Source organism: Rhinoderma darwinii, chromosome 11 (genome assembly GCF_050947455.1).
Source record: "Rhinoderma darwinii isolate aRhiDar2 chromosome 11, aRhiDar2.hap1, whole genome shotgun sequence".
Classification (NCBI taxonomy): Eukaryota; Metazoa; Chordata; class Amphibia; order Anura; family Rhinodermatidae; genus Rhinoderma; species Rhinoderma darwinii.
The window spans coordinates 45,663,468-45,686,677 of NC_134697.1; the positions used below are offsets into that span (position 1 = coordinate 45,663,468).

The 23,210-nt window shown below is 45.2% G+C and overlaps 1 protein-coding gene across 2 annotated transcripts in view; it reads right to left on the minus strand.

The window, feature by feature from the left end:
* PRKG1 (protein kinase cGMP-dependent 1) overlaps positions 1-23,210 on the minus strand; it is a 699,395-nt gene that overhangs the window by 48,725 nt on the left and 627,460 nt on the right. For both annotated transcript variants that reach the window (XM_075841194.1, XM_075841192.1), the window contains exons 8-9: positions 5,176-5,241; positions 106-180 (exon numbers count right to left, since the gene is read on the minus strand). In XM_075841194.1, the coding sequence (XP_075697309.1) occupies positions 106-180; positions 5,176-5,241 (141 nt within the window). The remainder of the gene's footprint in view (positions 1-105; positions 181-5,175; positions 5,242-23,210) is intronic.

Consider the following 23,210-nt stretch of genomic DNA (forward strand, 5'->3'; position numbering starts at 1 on the left):
TACGTGTGGACAAGCCCTTACGCTTCTCCCTTCTTTGTGTCATTCTTTATTGCTGAAACACAAGCATTAGCCCTAGTAATACATACAACATCACATATCACTTACTTTGCCTTTGCCTCAGCATCTTCATAAGCCTTGTTAGAAACATCATCCAACCCTCCAATCAAATGCTTGAAAGAGCTACAAAAAACACAAAACATAGTTAACAAACAGCCCCAATCAAAACGACCGCTAGACCATTAACACAGCACATAAACAAGACATTGGGACATCGAATTGCCAAGAGCTTCAGTATCTTCCGCATGCCTTTTATCTCAGCATGGATTGCAGACAATGTAAAAACATTTCATCCAACGTTGATTATTTTAGACAATATCTCTCCAACCTATTAATGCCTGTACTAGAGGTCTAGGAAACAAGTCATTTGTCCAGGAAAAACTAGCCGCTGAAACGTTGACATAGTCACTTAATTATTAATTTTTCTCATTAGGAACATAAACTGATGGAACTGTTTGCATGTGTATTTATACTACACTCATTTCCAATTCATTTATCTGCTTCTGGAAATAAAGCATGACTCTCGTGAATGTTAGGGCAGGCCAGCTAGAAGTGGCTTATTAGGAGTAATCCGTTACTTGTATGTTTTGGCTGTTCATTTCTTTTGACAATACGTCATGGTCTGAAGTAAGTTCTTAGTAGATAATCCAAATAAAGGATGAATCTAGCTTTTTGAGTTCTTTAAAGTCATCACTTTTTTTTGTACTTCTATAGATACAGTATTCTTTCTCTAATACATTAAGAACTATATCTACAAGCTACTGAAACATATTTAATGACCCCTATTTTCCTAGCTTACGCTGTGATTACCTTGTCTAGCAGTGCTCAGTACACTAAGGACATGGCCAGATGTGGCAGAATTGCTCTGGAATTCCACTGCGGACACTCCGCAGCGGAAATCCGCAGCGGACCCGTTTCTCCATTGCCTTCCACAGCTTTTTAGTAGGGTTTGTTTGCACGTTGCGGACAATTCCGCTGCGGAGCATAGGCTGCGGTGCGGAATTTGGTGTCCGCAGCATACAATGGTTGTTGCGGACGTGTGGCGGACTGGTTGTGGACTCATTGCGGAATTTCTCCATTGACTTCAATGGAGATTAAAAATTCCGCAATGAAGTCCGCATATGTTATGTAGATGTTATGTGTGCTGCGGAGCATATTGGTTTTACTAACATGACATTTCTTCATTCTGGCTGGACCTATGTATTTCTAGGTCTACAGCCAGACTGAGGAAGTCAATGGGGCTCCCATAATTACGGGTGACTACGTGTGTGCACCCATAATTACGGGTGACTACGTGTGTGCACCCATAATTACGGGTGACTACGTGTGTGCACCCGTAATTACGGGAGCATTGCTAGGCGACATCAGTAAATAGTCACTGTCCAGGGTCCTGAAAGAGTTAAGCGATCGTCAGTAACTGTTTCTGCACCCTGGACAGTGACTACCAATCCCTATGTACATCAACCTGTAAAAAAAATAGAAGTTCATACTTACCGATAACTCCCTGCTTCTTCCTCCAGTCCGGCTTCCCAGGATGACGTTTCAGTCTAAGTCACAGGCTGCAGTGGTCACATGGACTGCCGCGTCATCCAGGGAGGTCGGGCTGGATGCCGAAAGAGGGACGCGTCAGCAAGACAACGGCCGGTAAGTATGAAATTCTTTTACTTTCACTAGGGAAAGTGCTGTCCCTTCTCTCTATCCTGCACTGATAGAGAGAAGGGAAGTACTTTCACCTCAATACGCAACGGCTAGTCCGCATCAATTTAATGCCCATTTTGGGCAGATCTGCAACGCAGATTCTGTGCGGCATTGATGCGGACAGCTGCGGAAGAATTCCGCCATGTCTGGGCATGCCCTAAGGCTTTATATACAATCATAGAGTTGTATGGAGCTGTAATAGGATTCCCATAGACTTGAGGACCCCTCTTTATATCCGTATGCCCACAATTTCATGCAGGTGTTTTTATTTTTATTGGATTTATTAAAAAATAACTGTGACATGCTGAATTAGATACCATAATACAGAGCTTTTCTCCCCTAGAAGCAACGCCTATGGCATAATATGGCGACGCGTGGAGCACCACATGGTGACACAGAGTGCTTAGAGCTCGGTAATATGGCTCTGCCATGTGCATGAAGCCTAACTTATATAGGGTAACTTATATAGGGTAGCTAAATGACTAGGGCCATATAAACAAAAGTGTTAAGGCTACTTATAAATATTTTAGGCACTGAGAGCTGGGATGTATTGGTGTCATGGATATAGCACAAATAAATCAATGCAAATGCCCATAAGTCCAATTTTAAATGTTGTTTTGCAAGTGAGTGTTGGAAAAGAAAACGTGTAACGTGCTGTTTTTTGTTTTTTTTACATGAATCTTTCTATATTTTTTTACATTGTTTTTTTTTGTAATGTATTTAAACGCCCTTATCTGTCCCGTCGTGGAAAAGAGCATCAAGAACAATATTTTGCATACACATAGTCAGACTGTGATAGAATGCTATAATCACAATAAATCCCCCCCCCCCAAAAAAAGACCTCTAAGGGCAGCTCTGTTCTCTAAAGAAAGTTTAGATAACTTAGAATAACAAGGAAGCATCGAAACTCCAACACGAAGTCCCAGCAACGGTTGAAACCTCCCAGAAGTTCAGCAGAGGCACAATGATTTTTCTTCCTAGTTCTTACCTCACGTATTGCTTCCGGCCACTTGGATTTACATCTCTGGACAGCCCTGATCTATTTTAATGGACTTGATCTGGTCTTGGCTCAGGTAGCTGTATGAAATACTTTGTAATATTTTATCCACATAAGTTTGTCTAAATCCTAATATTATCACACTGAAAAGGTATTTTGCTCCCCAGTAGTATTTTCATAGCTTTCTTTGTTCTTTTTATTTCTGTGTTATCCTAAAAAATATTCTTATGTTCAAAGCCGTCAGGTTTCCTACGCTCTCCTAAAAAGCTAATTAAATGTTGCCAGTACTCATAGAAAAATCCTGTGAATCCTGCTTTTTTCCACCCACACAGAGTGATTGACAGAATTCCCTTTATGAGTTTGTATGTAGAACGAGCTGTCAATCACTGTGTGGGCGGGGTGAAGAGGGACTCACAGGCTTTCTCTATGAGTCCCGGTTGTATTTAAACTGCTCTTTACATACTGAATCAAATCGTAGAAAACTATATATCCCTAAGCTTATCTTTTACAGACCGTCTGATATGTCATTGTCAAATGGTTGTTTGTGAGCTGTGATCTACAAATAAAAGGATCCACAGTGCTCTTCCAAGTGTCATGTCCACTCAGCTCATAGCTTCAAGGTTTCTGTACCTCCAACCTATTTGGACGGGAGCTCCATTGAATCAATGGGAGATGTAATGAGCTTAAATTTGTCAGAAGTTTTAACTCATGGACCAAACTCTGCCAACCCACACACCATAATAATATACATAAAAGATGCATAAAAGTGCAGGTATGCTTTAAATATGATAAATCACTTATTTTGACAAATGGGAAACAGAACTGTTAAATTACATAAAAAGACAGGAACACTAAAATGGCTAAAATATTTTTTGGAACGCCTGACAAAGATTGAAATGATTAGACGCAAATTGCCTTGAGATGAATAATTTAAAGTAAGAATCGTTCTGTCCTCTGCTGATCGTTTTAAGTCATCTGCTGGATGAAATTATATTGTTCTGACAGAGCAGATAAGAGTACATAAAAATCAGATTTTATTATTGATATAAATAAGTGTTTAATAGCCTAATAAATGTGGAAGATTATTACTCTTCTGCTGTTTTATTGTTAGGCTCTATTCAGTCGAGCATTCTAAAACGCGTCTGTGTTTCTTTAGGAAAAAACTGACAATTTTACATCAGCGTTAAATCAGGATTGTGTCAGCGTGCGTTCCGTGTGTCAGTTTTTAATGTCTGTGTAACATCAGGGCTCATCATTTTTTATGTCCATCCAAAAAAAGTCCAGCTTTTTTTTTTAGCATCTTCTGGCAGTTTATGGGTGAAAAATGGACCACACTCGGATATTATCAATGCACTGTCAGATTTTTTTCACGGACACATTGAATGGGTGAGACTAATGCGAGAATCAGACCAAAGTAGTGCATGCTGCAATTTTTTATTGCACGGACCAATGGTGGAAAATCAGTCAAATGAATAAGCCCATTGACATTAATGGGTCAGTGTTCAGTGTGTGTGCTGTCTGTTGTATACTCGGAGAGCACACAGGCGTGAACATCGCTCGTCTGAATAGGCCCGTAGTCTTATTATTAATAAAAGTTGTTTGGGATCACCTCACGTTTGGGCCATATATCTGACAAATTTGTTTGTATGTCAAATGTGTCCCTTTGATATACAATTTATGCCTCGATACCAACTTTTTTATATTTTAAATAAAGTATTGCTGTCCCAGTTGTGACATTGCAATTGCGGTACAACCTGCCTGTCCCCAGCCCCCGGCCACACCCTCATTGAGCTGCCCAAATCTATTAAATACAGTGATGGTGCCCATGGGGACCAATCAGATTGCAGCTCTCAATTTTCTGACTGGTTGCTGTGAAAAACGGCTTCTCTTTCTTTTACATTAATTTTCATTAATCAACTGAACTAAGTGGCTCAGAGTTAATGAATGGGCTTTCTTGGCGGTTTTTGCCAGGCACAGATGCGTAGCAGAAGTAATTCCCCTGTGTTAGTGCATGATCCAACACATTCGCTGGCCCATGTAAAATAATGTCTTACAGGAAACCTACTCAGACTGCGAAGGTTAAACACTAGATTTTATTATGGCTATAGTAAAACCTCAATATTAATAATACCACAATATTTTATACATAGCATACATTTGCCCCCACAATGATTTCTTTCGTTTTTCTAGAACCCTATAGCAACGGTCCTAACATATGGGGCAAATAGATCAGTCCATAGATTCAATCCAGACCAGTCTGACTACAAATATTTAAAGCAGCAATTTAGATGACATTTTCTATCATTCTCCTGTGTGAGATCAGGTACCCAGCCTGGTCCAATGCCATAAAACATGCCATTTTAACATTTGTAACATAAATCTGCAGTTTCTTTTTTCTTAATATGAATTAAAATGGAACTTACTCTCTGTCAATGACAAGACACATCACAGCCTCAGCAGCAATAACGTTTGCTGTTCGGACATCTTCCCTAGAAGACAAAATATTACATTATTGTTATTATTATTATTATTATTATTATTATGCAGATGGTATTGTGTGGGATGCAGATTGGTATTTTCTATTTGTTATAATTTAAGTGACCCTAAGAAATAAATGTTATTAAATATTAGCTACAGGCTCATCAACTACCACATCAAATTGAGGTCTAACTATACCATATAAGTATTTTTTTTCCAGCTACTCTACCTTCTCTGAATTAAATTTTACATTGTTGAATGACCATTTTATTACATTTCATTACATTTCTTTAAAAAATTTCAATTTATCTATCCATGAAATACAAGTAGAAAACACCACAAAATGTTCTCATCTCCAACCCTGGTGACATTATCAATTGGTGCCCTCAAGAGAAATAAAGAATTGAAACATGTTGGACTAGAGAATGAACCGTAACTCTTATTTTAAGGGTCCAAACAGGCACATTAATACTGGCATTGGGATTGGTTGTATTCACATGGCAAGCAATACTGTTGAATGGGTCCCATTAGGGAAAAGTAGTTATAGCTAATAATACAGTTATGTGAATGCAGTTCATGTCAAATGAGCGTCTTATGACTCAGAGTCTTATATTTAGAGCCAAGAACGGGATCAGGACCAGTCGGATCCCATTTGGGTCAGGTCTCGGTTTGTTCTAACGGGACCCAATATTGTTCTTGGCTCAAAGAAGACAGCTTCTGTACGAAGCCTTTATACGCTTGTGTAAAACTGGCCTTAGATTGTAAACTCTGAATATTGCACACACAAGTTATTTAAAAAATAAATAAAGTAGAGCCTTTTTAACACTGTCATTTTAGAATTATCTATAAGTGTAGCACCTATATATTGCAATAAACACATCTATTTGCAACTGTAATTTAAAGGACAATAAGGAAATAGCTCCCGCAGGCACATACATTTTTCATTTCACTTCTTTTATGTGCTTTTGCAGATTATGGGAAATTGAAAAAAAATTATGACATCTAATGCTTCCCTCGTCTTGCAGCAAACAGGAAAGAAAATAAAGTGAAATAATGTATTATGGATTAGATCATTTTTAAATATGGAGGCAAAAGCTCAGACTGAAGATAAACATATGAGATGCATCTACGTTTCAATTACCATCTAAACACAGAAAGGTGGGTTTTAAAGAACATACATAACCATTATTTTTTTTTAAAAATACATGGCAAATTGTTTTCTTGCCAATTTAGAGACTGTACAAGGTGAATTAGAATAGACTTGCTTTGAAATAAGTACCACAGTCTCAGAACAACCTACTTATCTTATATTTGTCTATTACAATTCATAGATATATAGGGGTTTTCTGTAAATTTACTTTCAAGGGTATGTCCATCTTTGGTCACCATTTTGAAGCATATATATAAAATAAAGTTACATGACAAGTTGAGTAACTTTGTAAATATATGACATTTCTTATCTTGTATTGATCCCGAATTTCAGTCTGAATTACAGGTCAGAGCTGCGTTCACAATTCTGCAGGCTTCAGAGCTGAAAATCTCCCACAATTGTTACTTGCTCTGCAGCATGCCATGTTGTGCCACACAAATAAAGTAGCCTGTTATCTTAGAACTGATCTTAATGCCCTGTCACATGGGCCAATGATAGGTGAATGAGCATTTGTATGAAGGCTCGTTCCCGATTATTGCCCTGTGTAAACAATGCAGCAATCAGCCGACCAACGAGCAAACACTTGTTTGTTGGCTGATTGGATCTTTTATGGTCAATTGTCGGCAGCAAATCTCCTTGTATTTTTATTACTGACCGTTCATCCCCATACATTCCCTCGGTTGAAATGGAGCAAACGAGTGCCAATCGACATGCTGTATAGTCAATCAGTGCTCGTTTACCGGGTAGAAAATCTGCCCATGTAAAAGGGCCCTTAGGAAAGCCACAGTCCATTTTTTCAGGTTGCTGTTTTACCCCTATAGCATTGCAGCTACCAGGGTCAAGAACAAGATTTGTATTATGTAATGTATTCATGTTGTTGATAAATAAAATAATTATATTTCCACTACATCAGGCCGAAATGCTTCAGACCATCTCCTTGCCTATTGCATAGGCAGAGGAGACATTCTGCTTGCACACAATAAAATGTATTATGCTGTTTATCTGAGAAGCTTTTACACGTCAATGTTCTGCCATTTATTGCATGGCAGCCAACTTGACATTTAATCAGGTGTATTAAAATAGATACAATCATTGATGCATAAAGTGTCTGCTTTCCATAAACCAACTTGTTTCATGCGGCCAGAAAGACGTGTATATATGTGTAAACTAATAATACAAGAATTTCAATTAGATTAAACAAGTTCATCTCATTTTAATTAGGTCAGAATTTCAATATGACATGAATAGGTAAATAGAACAAGATTTTTTGCGTTGCCTGTATCCAATATGGGATCATTGTAAAATTAGGACTGACTTGATACAGCACAAAATTCTATAGAATGAACATAGGGAATTCCGATCACATCTCCCATGAGCTAAAAAGGAAAATCATCCACATGCGATTCCGCCTTAAAGGGTAATCTTATACTTATGTAAATGCATTGGTAATTATAGTGTGTTCTGAAAACAGCATTAGAAGATTGCTCATAGTTTACACACAGTTCTTAATTAGCGCTTGTCAGCATAATGAAGTCAGTGGATCTAAGGACATACGGCTGACATTAATGTGACACCGCATACTACACAAATAAATGATATTACCACAAAGAACAGAAGACGCTGATACAGTTACACCAATGCTGAGGTTCCTAATTATACATCCTGGGGCATCACTGGTATTAAAAAAAAGGTTCAACTGTAATTGCTGTCAATGAAATTTCCTAAGGCCAGGTTCACATAGTTTTTAATATTTTATTTTATTTAGTGTCGATCTAAATGAAGGAATTTTTCTTCTCCTCTTTTTGGAGTTTCTACAGTGAAAATCCGTAACAAAGTATAGTATAATGCATGTGAATGGGGCTTTTACTATGGGCCCTCCTTAGTAAGAACAGGTCCATGATAAATAGGGGCCTGGCTGTCAAGTCCTTTTCCTGCTTCACATCACACAGACATAGCGTTTTCCTGCAGCTGCCACTAGTGGGGACTTAATGCATTCAGTTTTTTACAGCTCCCAGTTATTTGATACTACTTTTATAAATCCCAATTGCAGTTAGCTCCCCCTGGTGATGGCAGCAGGCAAATCAGAATTTTACCATTTAACTCTTTGACAGGATGAAGGGAAGCAGAGAACATGGAGCTCTATGTGGGAAAAACACAGCTCTGACTCCCATAAAAATTTATTTTGAAATTACGGTGGACGTTAACTTAAATGATAAAAAAAAACGTACAATTGGCAGAGCCCTTTGATTTCTGTGTTTGCCGCTAAAGAACATGGACTGCCTATCAAGCTCAGACATCATGTCACTTAAGCAGTTTAATTGTAATGCATTATTATTTATTATAATATTAGAGAGTGGTTTTAACAAATGATAGATGACAGCACAAAATTACATACAGTACATAATCCCCAAAGTGGAACCCATCTCGTTGAAGGAAAAATGACAAGATTGCCTGTTAACAAATCACAACACCTGATTACAACAGATAAGTAACTGTGACCAGTGTTGCATCTGCCATGAGGTCACTCCCTTCTGCTCCCCAATTGCAATGAACCATCAGTTCCCTGCCATGGTATTTGTTGCTTTTTCTGTAATGCAGGTGTCACAATGATGTCATTGTGCCACCTGCATTGTTTCTTAAGAAGAAGGTCTGCTAGAGGAGGCCAGGCCTGCGTTGCTGGATAGTGTGGGAACAGAAACAGATGAGTATGTTTATTTGTTTTAGGCAGGCACTGTGTGTATCACTATCTACAGAGGTGCACTGTGTGACACTATCTACAGGGGACATTATCAACAGGGGGCACTGTGTGTCATAATCTACATGGGACACTATCTACGGGGTCCTATCTACAGGGGCACAGTGTATGTTGCACTCTAAAGGGGGCACTATCTACAGGTGTGCTGTGTCCCTAGCTAAAGGAGGCACTGTGTGGTATTTTTATACAGGGGAAACTGTATGCGGCACTCTGTGTGGCACAATTAACACAAGACACTGCAAGTGGCGCTCTATAGGAGGCTCTGTGAGTGACTCTATTTACTGAGGGCACTATTTGTGGCACTATCTACAGTGGAAACTAAGAGACATTATGTACAGGGAGCACTATCTAGAGGGGGCACTGTGTGTAGCACTACAGATGGCACTATCTACAGGATAGTCCTATCTGCGGGGGGCACTGTGTATGTTGCACTCTATAGGGGACACTGTCTACAGGTTCTCTATGTGTGACACTAGCTAAAGGAATATGTGGAAGAAAAAAAAAAAGGAAGGAGGACAAGCAGCGCTCCTCTAAGGTAATACTGTTTGGAAATGGAATCAAGAGCAGTAAAAAGGGAGCTGGGTTACTCACCTAGTTTCGTTGTGCATGTATAGGCACAACGCTACTGCTTTGCATAGATGACGATGATGATCTTTCTTTAGGTGCCGGCTGACACCCGCTGCTGTCCCACGGGTGAAATCCACTTTGCCTGGGAGAAGGAATCAAAAAGTAGGGAGAAAAAGTGCAGCATTTGTGACAAGGCACCTGGCAGGTAAGTATTCAATAGATGTATATGGTTATAATATTGACATCTCATTGTCAAAACACTATGCATTTCAGGACAGGTCCCTTCCTCAGGCTTATACAACGATACACAAAAAGAAACATCCTTTTATACACACAAAAAAGAAAAACCGGGAAAAACCTTTGTATAAGCCTGAGGAAGGGACCTGTCCGGTCCTGAAACGCATAGTGTTTTGACAATGAAATATTAATATTATAACCATATATATCCATTGAATGCTTACCTGCCAGGCACCGTGTCCTGAATGCTGCACTTTTTCTCCCTACTTCTTGACTAGCTAAACGAGGCACTGTATGTGGCACTATACATGGCAATTTATACAAGGTGAACTGTATGTGGCACTCTATAAGGGGTACTGTGTGTAGCACTATCTACAGGGGGCACTGTATGTGGCACTATATAGAAGGCTCTGTGTGTGGCACTATATGCAAGGGGCACTATGAGAAACTATCTATAGGGGGCACTGGATGTAGCACTACAGGTGCCACTATCTACAGGGGGCACTGTGTGTGATACTATCTACAGGGGACATTATAGGGGGCAAAGTGTGTTTCACTATCTACAAGGGGCACTATCTACATGTGTCACTGTGTTTGACACTTTCTACATGGGACACTGTGTGTGACACCCTCTAGATGGGGCACTGTCTGACACACTCTGTGGGTGGGACTGTGTGACACTATCTACAGGGGACACTACATGGGGCACTGTGTTTAACACTCTCTACAGTGGCACTGTGTGACAATCTCTACAAGAAGTACTAGCTACAGTGGACACTGTGTGTGTCACTTTCTACAGGGGCAAAGTGTGTGGTGCTATCTACAAGAGGCCCTATTTACAAGGGGCACTGTTTGTGACACTATCTACAGGGGCACTGTGTGCGAAACTCTCTACAGGGAGAACTATGTGTGGTGCTATCTACAGGGGGCACAGTGTGGCAATATGTACAAGGGGCACATTGTGTGAAGCACTCTACAGCGGGCACATTATGTGATGCCCTCAACAGGGTGCGCATTGTGTGAAGTTTTCTTCAGGTGAGTACATGTAACACTATCTACAAGGGGCACTGTGAGACACCATGTACACGGGGCACTGCGCGTGACTCTATCTACAGAGGGCACTGTGAGTGACTCTACAGGGCGTGCAATGTGTGATGTTCTCTACAGGGTATACACAGTGTGATGCTCTCTACATGGGGCACACTGTGTAAAGCTCTCAAGAGGGCACACAGTGTGTGGCACTGTCCACAGGGGGAACAGTGTGTTATCTCTTTACAGTGGGCACAGTGTGTGACGCTCTCTACAGGGGGCATGGCATTACACTATTTACAGGGGGCAATGTATGTGTGACCGTATCTACAGGAAGCACTGTGTGTGACACTCTCTATAGGGGCCATAATCTGTGATGCTCTCTACAGGGGCCACAGTGTGTGAAACTCTTTACAAGGAGAACAGTGTGTGACGCTGTATACAAGTAGCACTGTGTGGCACTTTTTAACAGGGGGAATTTTTGTTTTTTGTGCGTGACACTCTCTACAGTGGACACTGCGTGGGGCTAATTACAGGGGGCGTCTGTGGCATTTTTTTTCAGGAAGAACAGCTTGTGACAATATGTGTTTTGGACACTGTATGTGTGGTGCTTGATTTTCAGGGGCATAGTGTGTGTCAGAATTATATTCAGAGGCACTGTGTGTGGCGGTAAATCCAGGAGCACAGTCTGTAGCGGAATATTCAGAGGCACAGTGTATGGTGCTGTTACAATCAGATGTGCAGTGTGTGGCAGTATGAGTATTTTGTGTTAGTATATAGCTGTGGATGTGTTGGAAATTGAGGTGCCGAAGACATTGTGTAAGGGTCAAATTGGCACGGTGGTCTGGACCGGACGTAGAAAAAAAAGGAAAGAGAATGATTCCAATCTGAGAAGATGTCATCTGTTAATCACTAAATGTAAATGTTTATTCTGCCTCTGACTCATCAGTACTGCATTCAGTGATCTGAAGTGAGATGATAGGTGGTATCGTTTTTCTTTTGTGAAACAGCAACTCTCAGCATATCCTTACTATTGTTCTGGCCATTCTATGAGCTTTATATTACAGGGGTTAACCTAACTTTGCAAATGATCTCTGTACTGAGATGTATTTGTGCTGGTGCTGTATTTATGTACTGAGCTTAGTTCTGGTGCTGTATTTATGCACTGAGCTTGGTACTGGTGCCGTTATATGTTATGAGCTTGGATCTGGGGATGAATATATGTACTGAGCTTGTTTTTTGGTGACATATTCATGTACTGAGCTTGGTTCTGGTGCTGATTTTATGTACTGAACTTGGTTCTGGTACTGTATTTATGTAGAATATATTTAAAATGAAAAAATTGCAGGACAGCTGGAATTGTTGCACTTCATTGTATATTCAAATTGAACATGCCCCTGTATGTTTTTTTAGATGCAGCAAATTCTATAAAATAAACGTTTAAAACAGTGCGCACTATATGCTAATTACCCTTTGAAGAGTCATGGGGACGTTGCCCCTATCCTGAAGAGTCACGCAGTGCGGTCTCCAAACCTGCCTTTCCAAGCTTGATTGATATATCCCTAACCGTTCTACGTCACTAACAGCCTCCTCCAACTCTCACAGATGAACTATTGCGTTGCATTCCCAGGCATGCGCAGAGAGGTGTATTTACCCGGCTTCATCGCTGCACCACGCATGCCCATGGAATACATTTTGCCGCAGTTATCATGCTCCGGAAGTAGACGGCACCAGCGCATCCTCAAGAGTTGGAGCAGCCTGGTAGTGACGTAGAGTGGCCAGGGGGGTGTCATCAAGGCCTGGGAAAGGGGCAATTTTTAAATTATCGCCTCAGGCAAAGGAAAACCTAGAATCGTCCTTGACTGGGACACAGGACAGATGACAGCTGTGACATGTTTGCAGAGCGCTCTGAAAGGATTGTAGGCCATGAAAACAAACACATAATGCTTGTTCCCATTACATTGTTGCCTGCTGTCCTGGTGTGTAGAGATGAGCGAACCGGGACAACCGAACCCGGTTTCGGTCCGAACTTCAGGAAAAGTTCGGTTCGCAGCGAATCCGAACTTTACCGGGTTCGGCCGAACCCGTTTTGACCGAACCCGGCTACATTTTGGCGCCTGCCACATGTTACATCTAAAATGGAGGATTACAGAAGATCACCTGACATCAGGCTACCCCATAATGCCTTGCAAACGGCTCTCCCAGCCTATCGGGAGGCAGCATAGGGGCGGGCTCAAGCCTGCAATAAAAGTCTATGCACGGAGCTCAGCGGCCATTTTACAGACAGGAGCTGTAGGAATAGCATCTCTGTGCAGTAAGGGAAAGCTTTAGGAATCTAAAAGGCAGGAATTCAGAAATCGAAGGGGCTCATCCACTACTCACTACTCAGCCAGTGTGTGAATACGCTTTTATAAGGGGCTCATCCCCGTTGCATCCAACTTGCAATACAGGCAGCCTAGTAGTACTATAAGGCCCAGCATTCCCTGAGTGCACTGCAGCGAGGCTGATTGAAATTCTCATTCATTGCCATTTGCCAAGCCAGTGTCCGTGTGTGAATACGCTTTTAAAAGGGGCTCATCCCTGGAATAACAATCCAACTTGCCATACAGGCAGCCTAGAAGTACTACAACGCCCAGCATTCCCTGAGTGCACTGCAGCGAGGCTGATTGAAATTCTCATTCATTGCCATTTGCCAAGCCAGTGTCCGTGTGTGAATACGCTTTTAGAAGGGGCTCATCCCCATTGCATCCAACTTGCAATACAGGCAGCCTTTGTAGTAGTGGTAGTAGTAGTACTACAAGGCCCAGCATTCCCTGAGTGCACTGCAGCGAGGCTGATTGAAATTCTCATTCATTGCCATTTGCCAAGCCAGTGTCCGTGTGTGAATACGCTTTTAAAAGGGGCTCATCCCTGGCCGTTATTAACAGGATAACAATCCAACTTGCCATACAGGCAGCCTAGAAGTACTACAACGCCCAGCATTCCCTGAGTGCACTGCAGCGAGGCTGATTGAAATTCTCATTCATTGCCATTTGCCAAGCCAGTGTCCGTGTGTGAATACGCTTTTAAAAGGGGCTCATCCCTGGAATAACAATCCAACTTGCCATACAGGCAGCCTAGAAGTACTACAACGCCCAGCATTCCCTGAGTGCACTGCAGCGAGGCTGATTGAAATTCTCATTCATTGCCATTTGCCAAGCCAGTGTCCGTGTGTGAATACGCTTTTAAAAGGGGCTCATCCCTGGAATAACAATCCAACTTGCCATACAGGCAGCCTAGTAGTACTACAAGGCCCAGCATTCCCTGAGTGCACTGCAGCGAGGCTGATTGAAATTCTCATTCATTGCCATTTGCCAAGCCAGTGTCCGTGTGTGAATACGCTTTTAAAAGGGGCTCATCCCTGGAATAACAATCCAACTTGCCATACAGGCAGCCTAGTAGTACTACAAGGCCCAGCATTCCCTGAGTGCACTGCAGCGAGGCTGATTGAAATTCTCATTCATTGCCATTTGCCAAGCCAGTGTCCGTGTGTGAATACGCTTTTAAAAGGGGCTCATCCCTGGCCGTTATTAACAGGATAACAATCCAACTTGCCATACAGGCAGCCTAGAAGTACTACAACGCCCAGCATTCCCTGAGTGCACTGCAGCGAGGCTGATTGAAATTCTCATTCATTGCCATTTGCCAAGCCAGTGTCCGTGTGTGAATACGCTTTTAAAAGGGGCTCATCCCTGGAATAACAATCCAACTTGCCATACAGGCAGCCTAGTAGTACTACAAGGCCCAGCATTCCCTGAGTGCACTGCAGCGAGGCTGATTGAAATTCTCATTCATTGCCATTTGCCAAGCCAGTGTCCGTGTGTGAATACGCTTTTAAAAGGGGCTCTGAAATGTCTGGGAAAAAAAAGGTTGTGAAAGGACGGGGTAGAGGAAGAAACACCCATGCCGTCTCCTCTTCCAGTCCAAATGTTGGATCTGTTGGTGCCAGACCCAGTAGCAGCATTTGTGGCACAAGACATGTGCCCAGTTCCACTAGTAGCAGCTGCCATGTGCCTGCTAGTAGTAGTATCAGCAAGCCAGACTTGTCCATCTCCTCCGGTGGGCGGGTTACTTTAGACAATACGGCCATTGTGGACTGGTTGGCTGGCTCGCGGTCATCTCAGCAGGAAGACTCTGACGATCTGGCTTCAAGCCAGGTTTCGTTGGATTCCAGATCCTCTACAGTTCCTTGGCACGGTGACAGTAGTAATATAGGTATTTCTAGCGTTTCCATTCCATCATCTATGTCTTCGCTCCCCCTTCCTAGCGGGAAGCCATCTTTCCTGAGAGTCCTAAGAGACATCTCCTCGGGTGCGAAGGAAGATACTGAACAACATAGTGATGATGATGATTTGTTTTCCGCGAGTCAGCCAACGGAGTGTGTTGCGGCGGTGGTGGAGGTGGAAGCGGTGACCGAGACGCATAGCTGCGGTAGTGGGGGTGTTGGTGGTGGTAGCCGTGGTGGCAGACGCAGTAATGAGGGGGGGCATGGAGCCCGCCATGATGTCACATCACATTCACAACACAGTGACAGAAGTGGCGGGGATGATGAGGAAGGCTATGATGATGATGTTGTTTTAGACAGGACGTGGGAACCAGGTGACGAGGTGATGACGGCGTCAGAGGAGGAGGGTAGTAGTGGCGGCACTGGATGTGATAAACAGCCAAGCCGAGGTAGGGGCAGAAGTCAATCTGCAAAACGTTGCAGCGGTAGGGTCAGCTCAGGAGCCGGTGACGGCGACACAGATGCTGGTGTAGGTTCCCGAAAAAAGCCTGCCAGACAAGGGGCAAGCTCGGGTGGTTGTGGTGGTGGTGGTGGTGGTGGACGTGGTACTACCTCTTTACGGTACTCTGCCGTGTGGCAATTTTTCTGTACCTTCCCAGAGGAGGAAAACATGGCACAGTGCCGTATCTGCAAGCAGAAAGTAAGGCGTGGGCAGGGCAGCAATGTAGGAACTACTGCTCTACGTAAACACATGGAACGGCATCACAAGGCCATGTGGGACAATCAACATGCCCCACCATCATGTACATCTAATGAAGACCCCTCTTCCGCTGCTGCTGCTGCTCCGAGTCCCTGTCATCTAAGTAGTAGCCAGGCCTTATCCACCATGTCGTTGTCATCATCATCATCACTGTCATCTAGTGCTCCTCCTATGTCCCGTCAGTTATCCATTACGGAATCGTTGTCCAATAAGCAACAATATATACCCAGTCATCCACTTGTCGTGCGGCTTAATTCACACCTGGCAAAGTTGTTGGTGGTGCAGTCGCTGCCATACCACCTGGTCGACTCCGCCGGCTTCAAGCAATTGATGGCGTGCGCTCAGCCTAGGTGGCGAATACCTAGCCGACATTACTTCTCCAAAACAGCTGTCCCTGCCTTGCACAAGCATGTGGAGGAAAAGGTGTCCAAGTCCTTGCAATTATCCGTGTGCAGCAGGGTACATGCCACCGTCGACACGTGGAGCAGCAACTATGGGCAGGGACAGTACATGTCTTTCACGGCCCACTGGGTCAATATTTTGCAGTCCGATGCACCACCGCAGCAATGCCAGGCATTACCACCTCCACGCTTGTATGTTTCTAGTTCAACTCCGGACACCAGGCGCCTACCATCCTTCTCCTCCTACTCCTCCTCCTCCTCCTTGCCTTCCTCCTTGGAGGTCTTCCCGTCCCCGACAGGACACAGCGTATCTTCCACTCCTCCTCCCTCCTCTTTTCATAGGTGCAAGGTGAAGCGCCACAACGCTGTCTTACACCTGCTGAGCCTGGGCGAGAAAAGCCACACAGGGCAGGAGCTGCTGCTGTGCATCAAGGAGGAAATCGCACGCTGGCTGTCTCCTCTGAAACTCACACTGGGCAATGTTGTCTCTGATAACGGCAAGAACGTTGTGGCTGCACTGCGTCTAGGTCACCTGACACACGCTCCTTGCATGGCACATGTGATCAATCTGGTCATAACACGCTTCTTAAAGTCATATGTTGGTTTGAAGGGTGTGCTGGCCATGTCCAGGAGGGTTTGCGTTCGCTTTAGACGTTCGTATGCATTTAAGCACGCCCTCCTGGACTTGCAGCGTCAAAACAATCTCCCAGAACACAGCCTGATTTGCGACGTTCCAACACGATGGAATTCCACCCTGCACATGTTGGACCGTCTGTACGAACAGCGGAAAGCCGTGAATGATTTCCTGATGCAGCAGACGGGCAGCGTTTGGAGCCAGTGTAATTTCGAGCTCAGGCACTGGCAGCTGGTTAGAGACGCATGTCGCGTTTTGAGGCCCTTTGAAGAGGCCACACGATTTGTGAGCCGTGACGCTAGCGGAATGAACGATGTTATGCCGCTGATATTCATTATGGAGCAAACGCTCACAGCGATGATTCAGCAAAGGATGGAGGAAGGATCACATCTGGCTATGGATGTTGAGGAGGAGGAGGAGGATGAGGAAACAGGACCTGAAGAGGAGCTGGATTTGGAGATGGAATCACAGGAAGGGATAGGGGACGAGGCAGCCGCACAACATGACAGTGATGGTGGTGATGACGAGTCTGACGACGACCTTGATGATGGACAACCATGGCAGTATGGGGCGGAGATGGAACCAACCGGGCCCTCTGAAACGCTGGCCAGGATGGCGAGCTGTATGCTTCGTTACTTGCGCGCTGACTGTCGTATTGTTAGCATGAAGCAAAGAGATGACTACTGGATAGCCACACTTTTAGACCCTCGGTATAAAGCCAGAATGGGGGAGTTTTTTGCGCCTTCCGAGAGGGAGGCAAAATTGGCTTATTATAGAGAGAAGCTATGCAGCCAGCTTGTCATGGCTTTCAAACGGCAGACACCCGCTGCAAGCATGTCTGACCGGGGGGCCACTCTCCGCTCCCCACTGTCTCATCGTTCCACCGCCTCTGGCAGAGCTACCTCTGCAATAGGCGGCAGCCGTGGCAGCAGCGGCAGCAGCAGCAGCAGCAGCAGCCAATTCAGTTTGGAAAATATGATGACAACATTTTTACATCCAATACCCCGACCTGACACACATCGTAGCACTAGTCACCAAAGGGATGTTCACCATCTCCAGGTGCAGCACCTAAACAACCAGGTTCACTCGTACTTGGACTGTGCCCTTTCTCCGTCAGAAATGCTGATCCCAGACCCCATGGACTTCTGGGTCAGCAGATTGGATCATTGGCAAGAACTGGCCCAGTTTGCCATGGGTGTACTGTCTTGTCCACCCTCCAGTGTAGCGTCAGAGAGGGTATTCAGCGCAGCAGGGGGCTTCGTCACCCCTAAGCGAACAAGATTGTCCGCCAACAGCTTGGAAAATCTCACGTTTCTGAAAATGAATCAAGCGTGGATCGGTGAGGATTTTAAAACCCCTGTGCCTGATGCCACTGATTAGATCTTACATTGCTGCTGCTGCTGCCGCCTGCTACTGCCGCCTGCTACTATGGGATTCTGTCCTGTCCACTCTTTTTTTAATGTGCCGCTGTTGGTGCTGCAGCTGCTACTACTTCTACCACCAATCCACCCCAGTGCCGTCTGCTACAAGCAGGCCTGCCCCACCAGAGGGCTTTGTCCTGTGACTCTCCAGTCTCTTTTTTTAATGTGCTGCTACTACTGCTACTACTGCTTGCACCCTTGCTGTCTGTGTTGGCTACCTCTAATACCACCAATACACCTACACTGCCGCCCGTCTGCTACAAGCAGGCCTACCCCACCACAGGGCTATGTCCTGTGACTGTCGTCCAGTCTCTTTTTTTAATGTGCTGCTGCTACTACCAGTCCTACCACCCTTGCTGTCTGTGTTGGCTAGTCTACCTCTACTACCACCAATACACCTCCACTGCCGTCTGCTACAAGCAGGCCTGAGGCCTGCCCCACCACAGGGCTTTGCCCTCCTCTGACTGTCCAGTCTCTTTTTTTAATGTGCTGCTACTACTGCTACTACTGCTTGCACCCTTGCTGTCTGTGTTGGCTAGTACCTCTACTACCACCAATACACCTACACTGCCATCTGCTACAAGCAGGCCTGAGGCCTGCCCCACTACAGGGCTTTGTCCTCCTGTGACTGTCCAGTCTCTTTTTTTAATGTGCTGCTACTACTGCTACTACTGCTTGCACCCTTGCTGTCTGTGTTGGCTACCTCGACTACTACCACCAATACACCTCCACTGCCGCCCGTCTGCTACAAGCAGGCCTGAGGCCTGCCCCACCACAGGGCTTTGCCCTCCTCTGACTGTCCAGTCTCTTTTTTTAATGTGCTGCTACTACTGCTACTACTGCTTGCACCCTTGCTGTCTGTGTTGGCTACCTCGGCTACTACCAGTCTACCACCAATACACCTCCACTGCCGCCCGTCTGCTACAAGCAGGCCTGAGGCCTGCCCCACCACAGGGCTTTGTCCTCCTGTGACTGTCCAGTCTCTCTTTTTTTTAATGTGCTGCTACTACTGCTACTACTGCTTGCACCCTTGCTGTCTGTGTTGGCTACCTCTAATACCACCAATACACCTACACTGCCGCCCGTCTGCTACAAGCAGGCCTACCCCACCACAGGGCTATGTCCTGTGACTGTCGTCCAGTCTCTTTTTTTAATGTGCTGCTGCTACTACCAGTCCTACCACCCTTGCTGTCTGTGTTGGCTAGTCTACCTCTACTACCACCAATACACCTCCACTGCCGTCTGCTACAAGCAGGCCTGAGGCCTGCCCCACCACAGGGCTTTGCCCTCCTCTGACTGTCCAGTCTCTTTTTTTAATGTGCTGCTACTACTGCTACTACTGCTTGCACCCTTGCTGTCTGTGTTGGCTAGTACCTCTACTACCACCAATACACCTACACTGCCATCTGCTACAAGCAGGCCTGAGGCCTGCCCCACTACAGGGCTTTGTCCTCCTGTGACTGTCCAGTCTCTTTTTTTAATGTGCTGCTACTACTGCTACTACTGCTTGCACCCTTGCTGTCTGTGTTGGCTACCTCGACTACTACCACCAATACACCTCCACTGCCGCCCGTCTGCTACAAGCAGGCCTGAGGCCTGCCCCACCACAGGGCTTTGCCCTCCTCTGACTGTCCAGTCTCTTTTTTTAATGTGCTGCTACTACTGCTACTACTGCTTGCACCCTTGCTGTCTGTGTTGGCTAGTACCTCTACTACCACCAATACACCTACACTGCCATCTGCTACAAGCAGGCCTGAGGCCTGCCCCACTACAGGGCTTTGTCCTCCTGTGACTGTCCAGTCTCTTTTTTTAATGTGCTGCTACTACTGCTACTACTGCTTGCACCCTTGCTGTCTGTGTTGGCTACCTCGACTACTACCACCAATACACCTCCACTGCCGCCCGTCTGCTACAAGCAGGCCTGAGGCCTGCCCCACCACAGGGCTTTGTCCTCCTGTGACTGTCCAGTCTCTCTTTTTTTTAATGTGCTGCTACTACTGCTACTACTGCTTGCACCCTTGCTGTCTGTGTTGGCTACCTCTAATACCACCAATACACCTACACTGCCGCCCGTCTGCTACAAGCAGGCCTACCCCACCACAGGGCTATGTCCTGTGACTGTCGTCCAGTCTCTTTTTTTAATGTGCTGCTGCTACTACCAGTCCTACCACCCTTGCTGTCTGTGTTGGCTAGTCTACCTCTACTACCACCAATACACCTCCACTGCCGTCTGCTACAAGCAGGCCTGAGGCCTGCCCCACCACAGGGCTTTGCCCTCCTCTGACTGTCCAGTCTCTTTTTTTAATGTGCTGCTACTACTGCTACTACTGCTTGCACCCTTGCTGTCTGTGTTGGCTACCTCGACTACTACCACCAATACACCTCCACTGCCGCCCGTCTGCTACAAGCAGGCCTGAGGCCTGCCCCACCACAGGGCTTTGCCCTCCTCTGACTGTCCAGTCTCTTTTTTTAATGTGCTGCTACTACTGCTACTACTGCTTGCACCCTTGCTGTCTGTGTTGGCTACCTCGACTACTACCACCAATACACCTCCACTGCCGCCCGTCTGCTACAAGCAGGCCTGAGGCCTGCCCCACCACAGGGCTTTGCCCTCCTCTGACTGTCCAGTCTCTTTTTTTAATGTGCTGCTACTACTGCTACTACTGCTTGCACCCTTGCTGTCTGTGTTGGCTACCTCGGCTACTACCAGTCTACCACCAATACACCTCCACTGCCGCCCGTCTGCTACAAGCAGGCCTGAGGCCTGCCCCACCACAGGGCTTTGTCCTCCTGTGACTGTCCAGTCTCTCTTTTTTTTAATGTGCTGCTACTACTGCTACTACTGCTTGCACCCTTGCTGTCTGTGTTGGCTACCTCTAATACCACCAATACACCTACACTGCCGCCCGTCTGCTACAAGCAGGCCTACCCCACCACAGGGCTATGTCCTGTGACTGTCGTCCAGTCTCTTTTTTTAATGTGCTGCTGCTACTACCAGTCCTACCACCCTTGCTGTCTGTGTTGGCTAGTCTACCTCTACTACCACCAATACACCTCCACTGCCGTCTGCTACAAGCAGGCCTGAGGCCTGCCCCACCACAGGGCTTTGCCCTCCTCTGACTGTCCAGTCTCTTTTTTTAATGTGCTGCTACTACTGCTACTACTGCTTGCACCCTTGCTGTCTGTGTTGGCTACCTCGACTACTACCACCAATACACCTCCACTGCCGCCCGTCTGCTACAAGCAGGCCTGAGGCCTGCCCCACCACAGGGCTTTGTCCTCCTCTGACTGTCCAGTCTCTTTTTTTAATGTGCTGCTACTACTGCTACTACTGCTTGCACCCTTGCTGTCTGTGTTGGCTACCTCGACTACTACCACCAATAAACCTCCACTGCCGCCCGTCTGCTACAAGCAGGCCTGCCCCACCACAGGGCTTTGTCCTGTGACTGTCGTCCAGTGTCTTTTAATGTGCTGCTACTACTCACCCTTGCCAATAAAAAGGGTCAATTTTTGGAGGGCTTGTGAAAAGCCATTGCTTGTTGCTTTTACATCCATGTATGGAAGAACCCCGGCAGGCATCTGCCAATAAAAAGGGTCAATTTTTGGAGGGCTTGTGAAAAGCCATTGCTTGTTGCTTTAATGCTTTTACATCCATGTATGGAAGAACCCCGGCAGGCATCTGCCAATAAAAAGGGTCAATTTTTGGAGGGCTTGTGAAAAGCCATTGCTTGTTGCTTTAATGCTTTTACATCAATGTATGGAAGAACCCCGGCAGGCATCTGCCAATAAAAAGGGTCAATTTTTGGAGGGCTTGTGAAAAGCCATTGCTTGTTGCTTTAATGCTTTTACATCCATGTATGGAAGAACCCCGGCAGGCATCTGCCAATAAAAAGGGTCAATTTTTGGAGGGCTTGTGAAAAGCCATTGCTTGTTGCTTTAATGCTTTTACATCCATGTATGGAAGAACCCCGGCAGGCATCTGCCAATAAAAAGGGTCAATTTTTGGAGGGCTTGTGAAAAGCCATTGCTTGTTGCTTTAATGCTATTACATCCATGTATGGAAGAACCCCGGCAGGCATCTGCCAATAAAAAGGGTCAATTTTTGGAGGGCTTGTGAAAAGCCATTGCTTGTTGCTTTAATGCTTTTACATCCATGTATGGAAGAACCCCGGCAGGCATCTGCCAATAAAAAGGGTCAATTTTTGGAGGGCTTGTCAAAAGCCATTGCTTGTTGCTTTTACATCAATGTATGGAAGAACCCCGGCAGGCATCTGCCAATAAAAAGGGTCAATTTTTGGAGGGCTTGTGAAAAGCCATTGCTTGTTGCTTTTACATCCATGTATGGAAGAACCTCGGCAGGCATCTGCCAATAAAAAGGGTCAATTTTTGGAGGGCTTGTGAAAAGCCATTGCTTGTTGCTTTTACATCCATGTATGGATGAACCCCGGCAGGCATCTGCCAATAAAAAGGGTCAATTTTTGGAGGGCTTGTCAAAAGCCATTGCTTCTTCTTTTACCACCTTATATGTATGAACCCTGGCAGGCATCAGCCGCCTAAAATGGTAAATTTTTGTACCTTTTTTAACAATGCATTAAGCATACAACATGCACAAGTGCAGTGGTTTCTGTTAGTTATCTCCGTGTCCCATCCGTTTTCCTAGAGCCATACATGTTGGCGTAACTTTGACACCAACTTTGCATTAAAGACAGCTCAAAAGTACTTGGATACACTCATGGGTGACCTAAGAGTGTTATACAGGGCT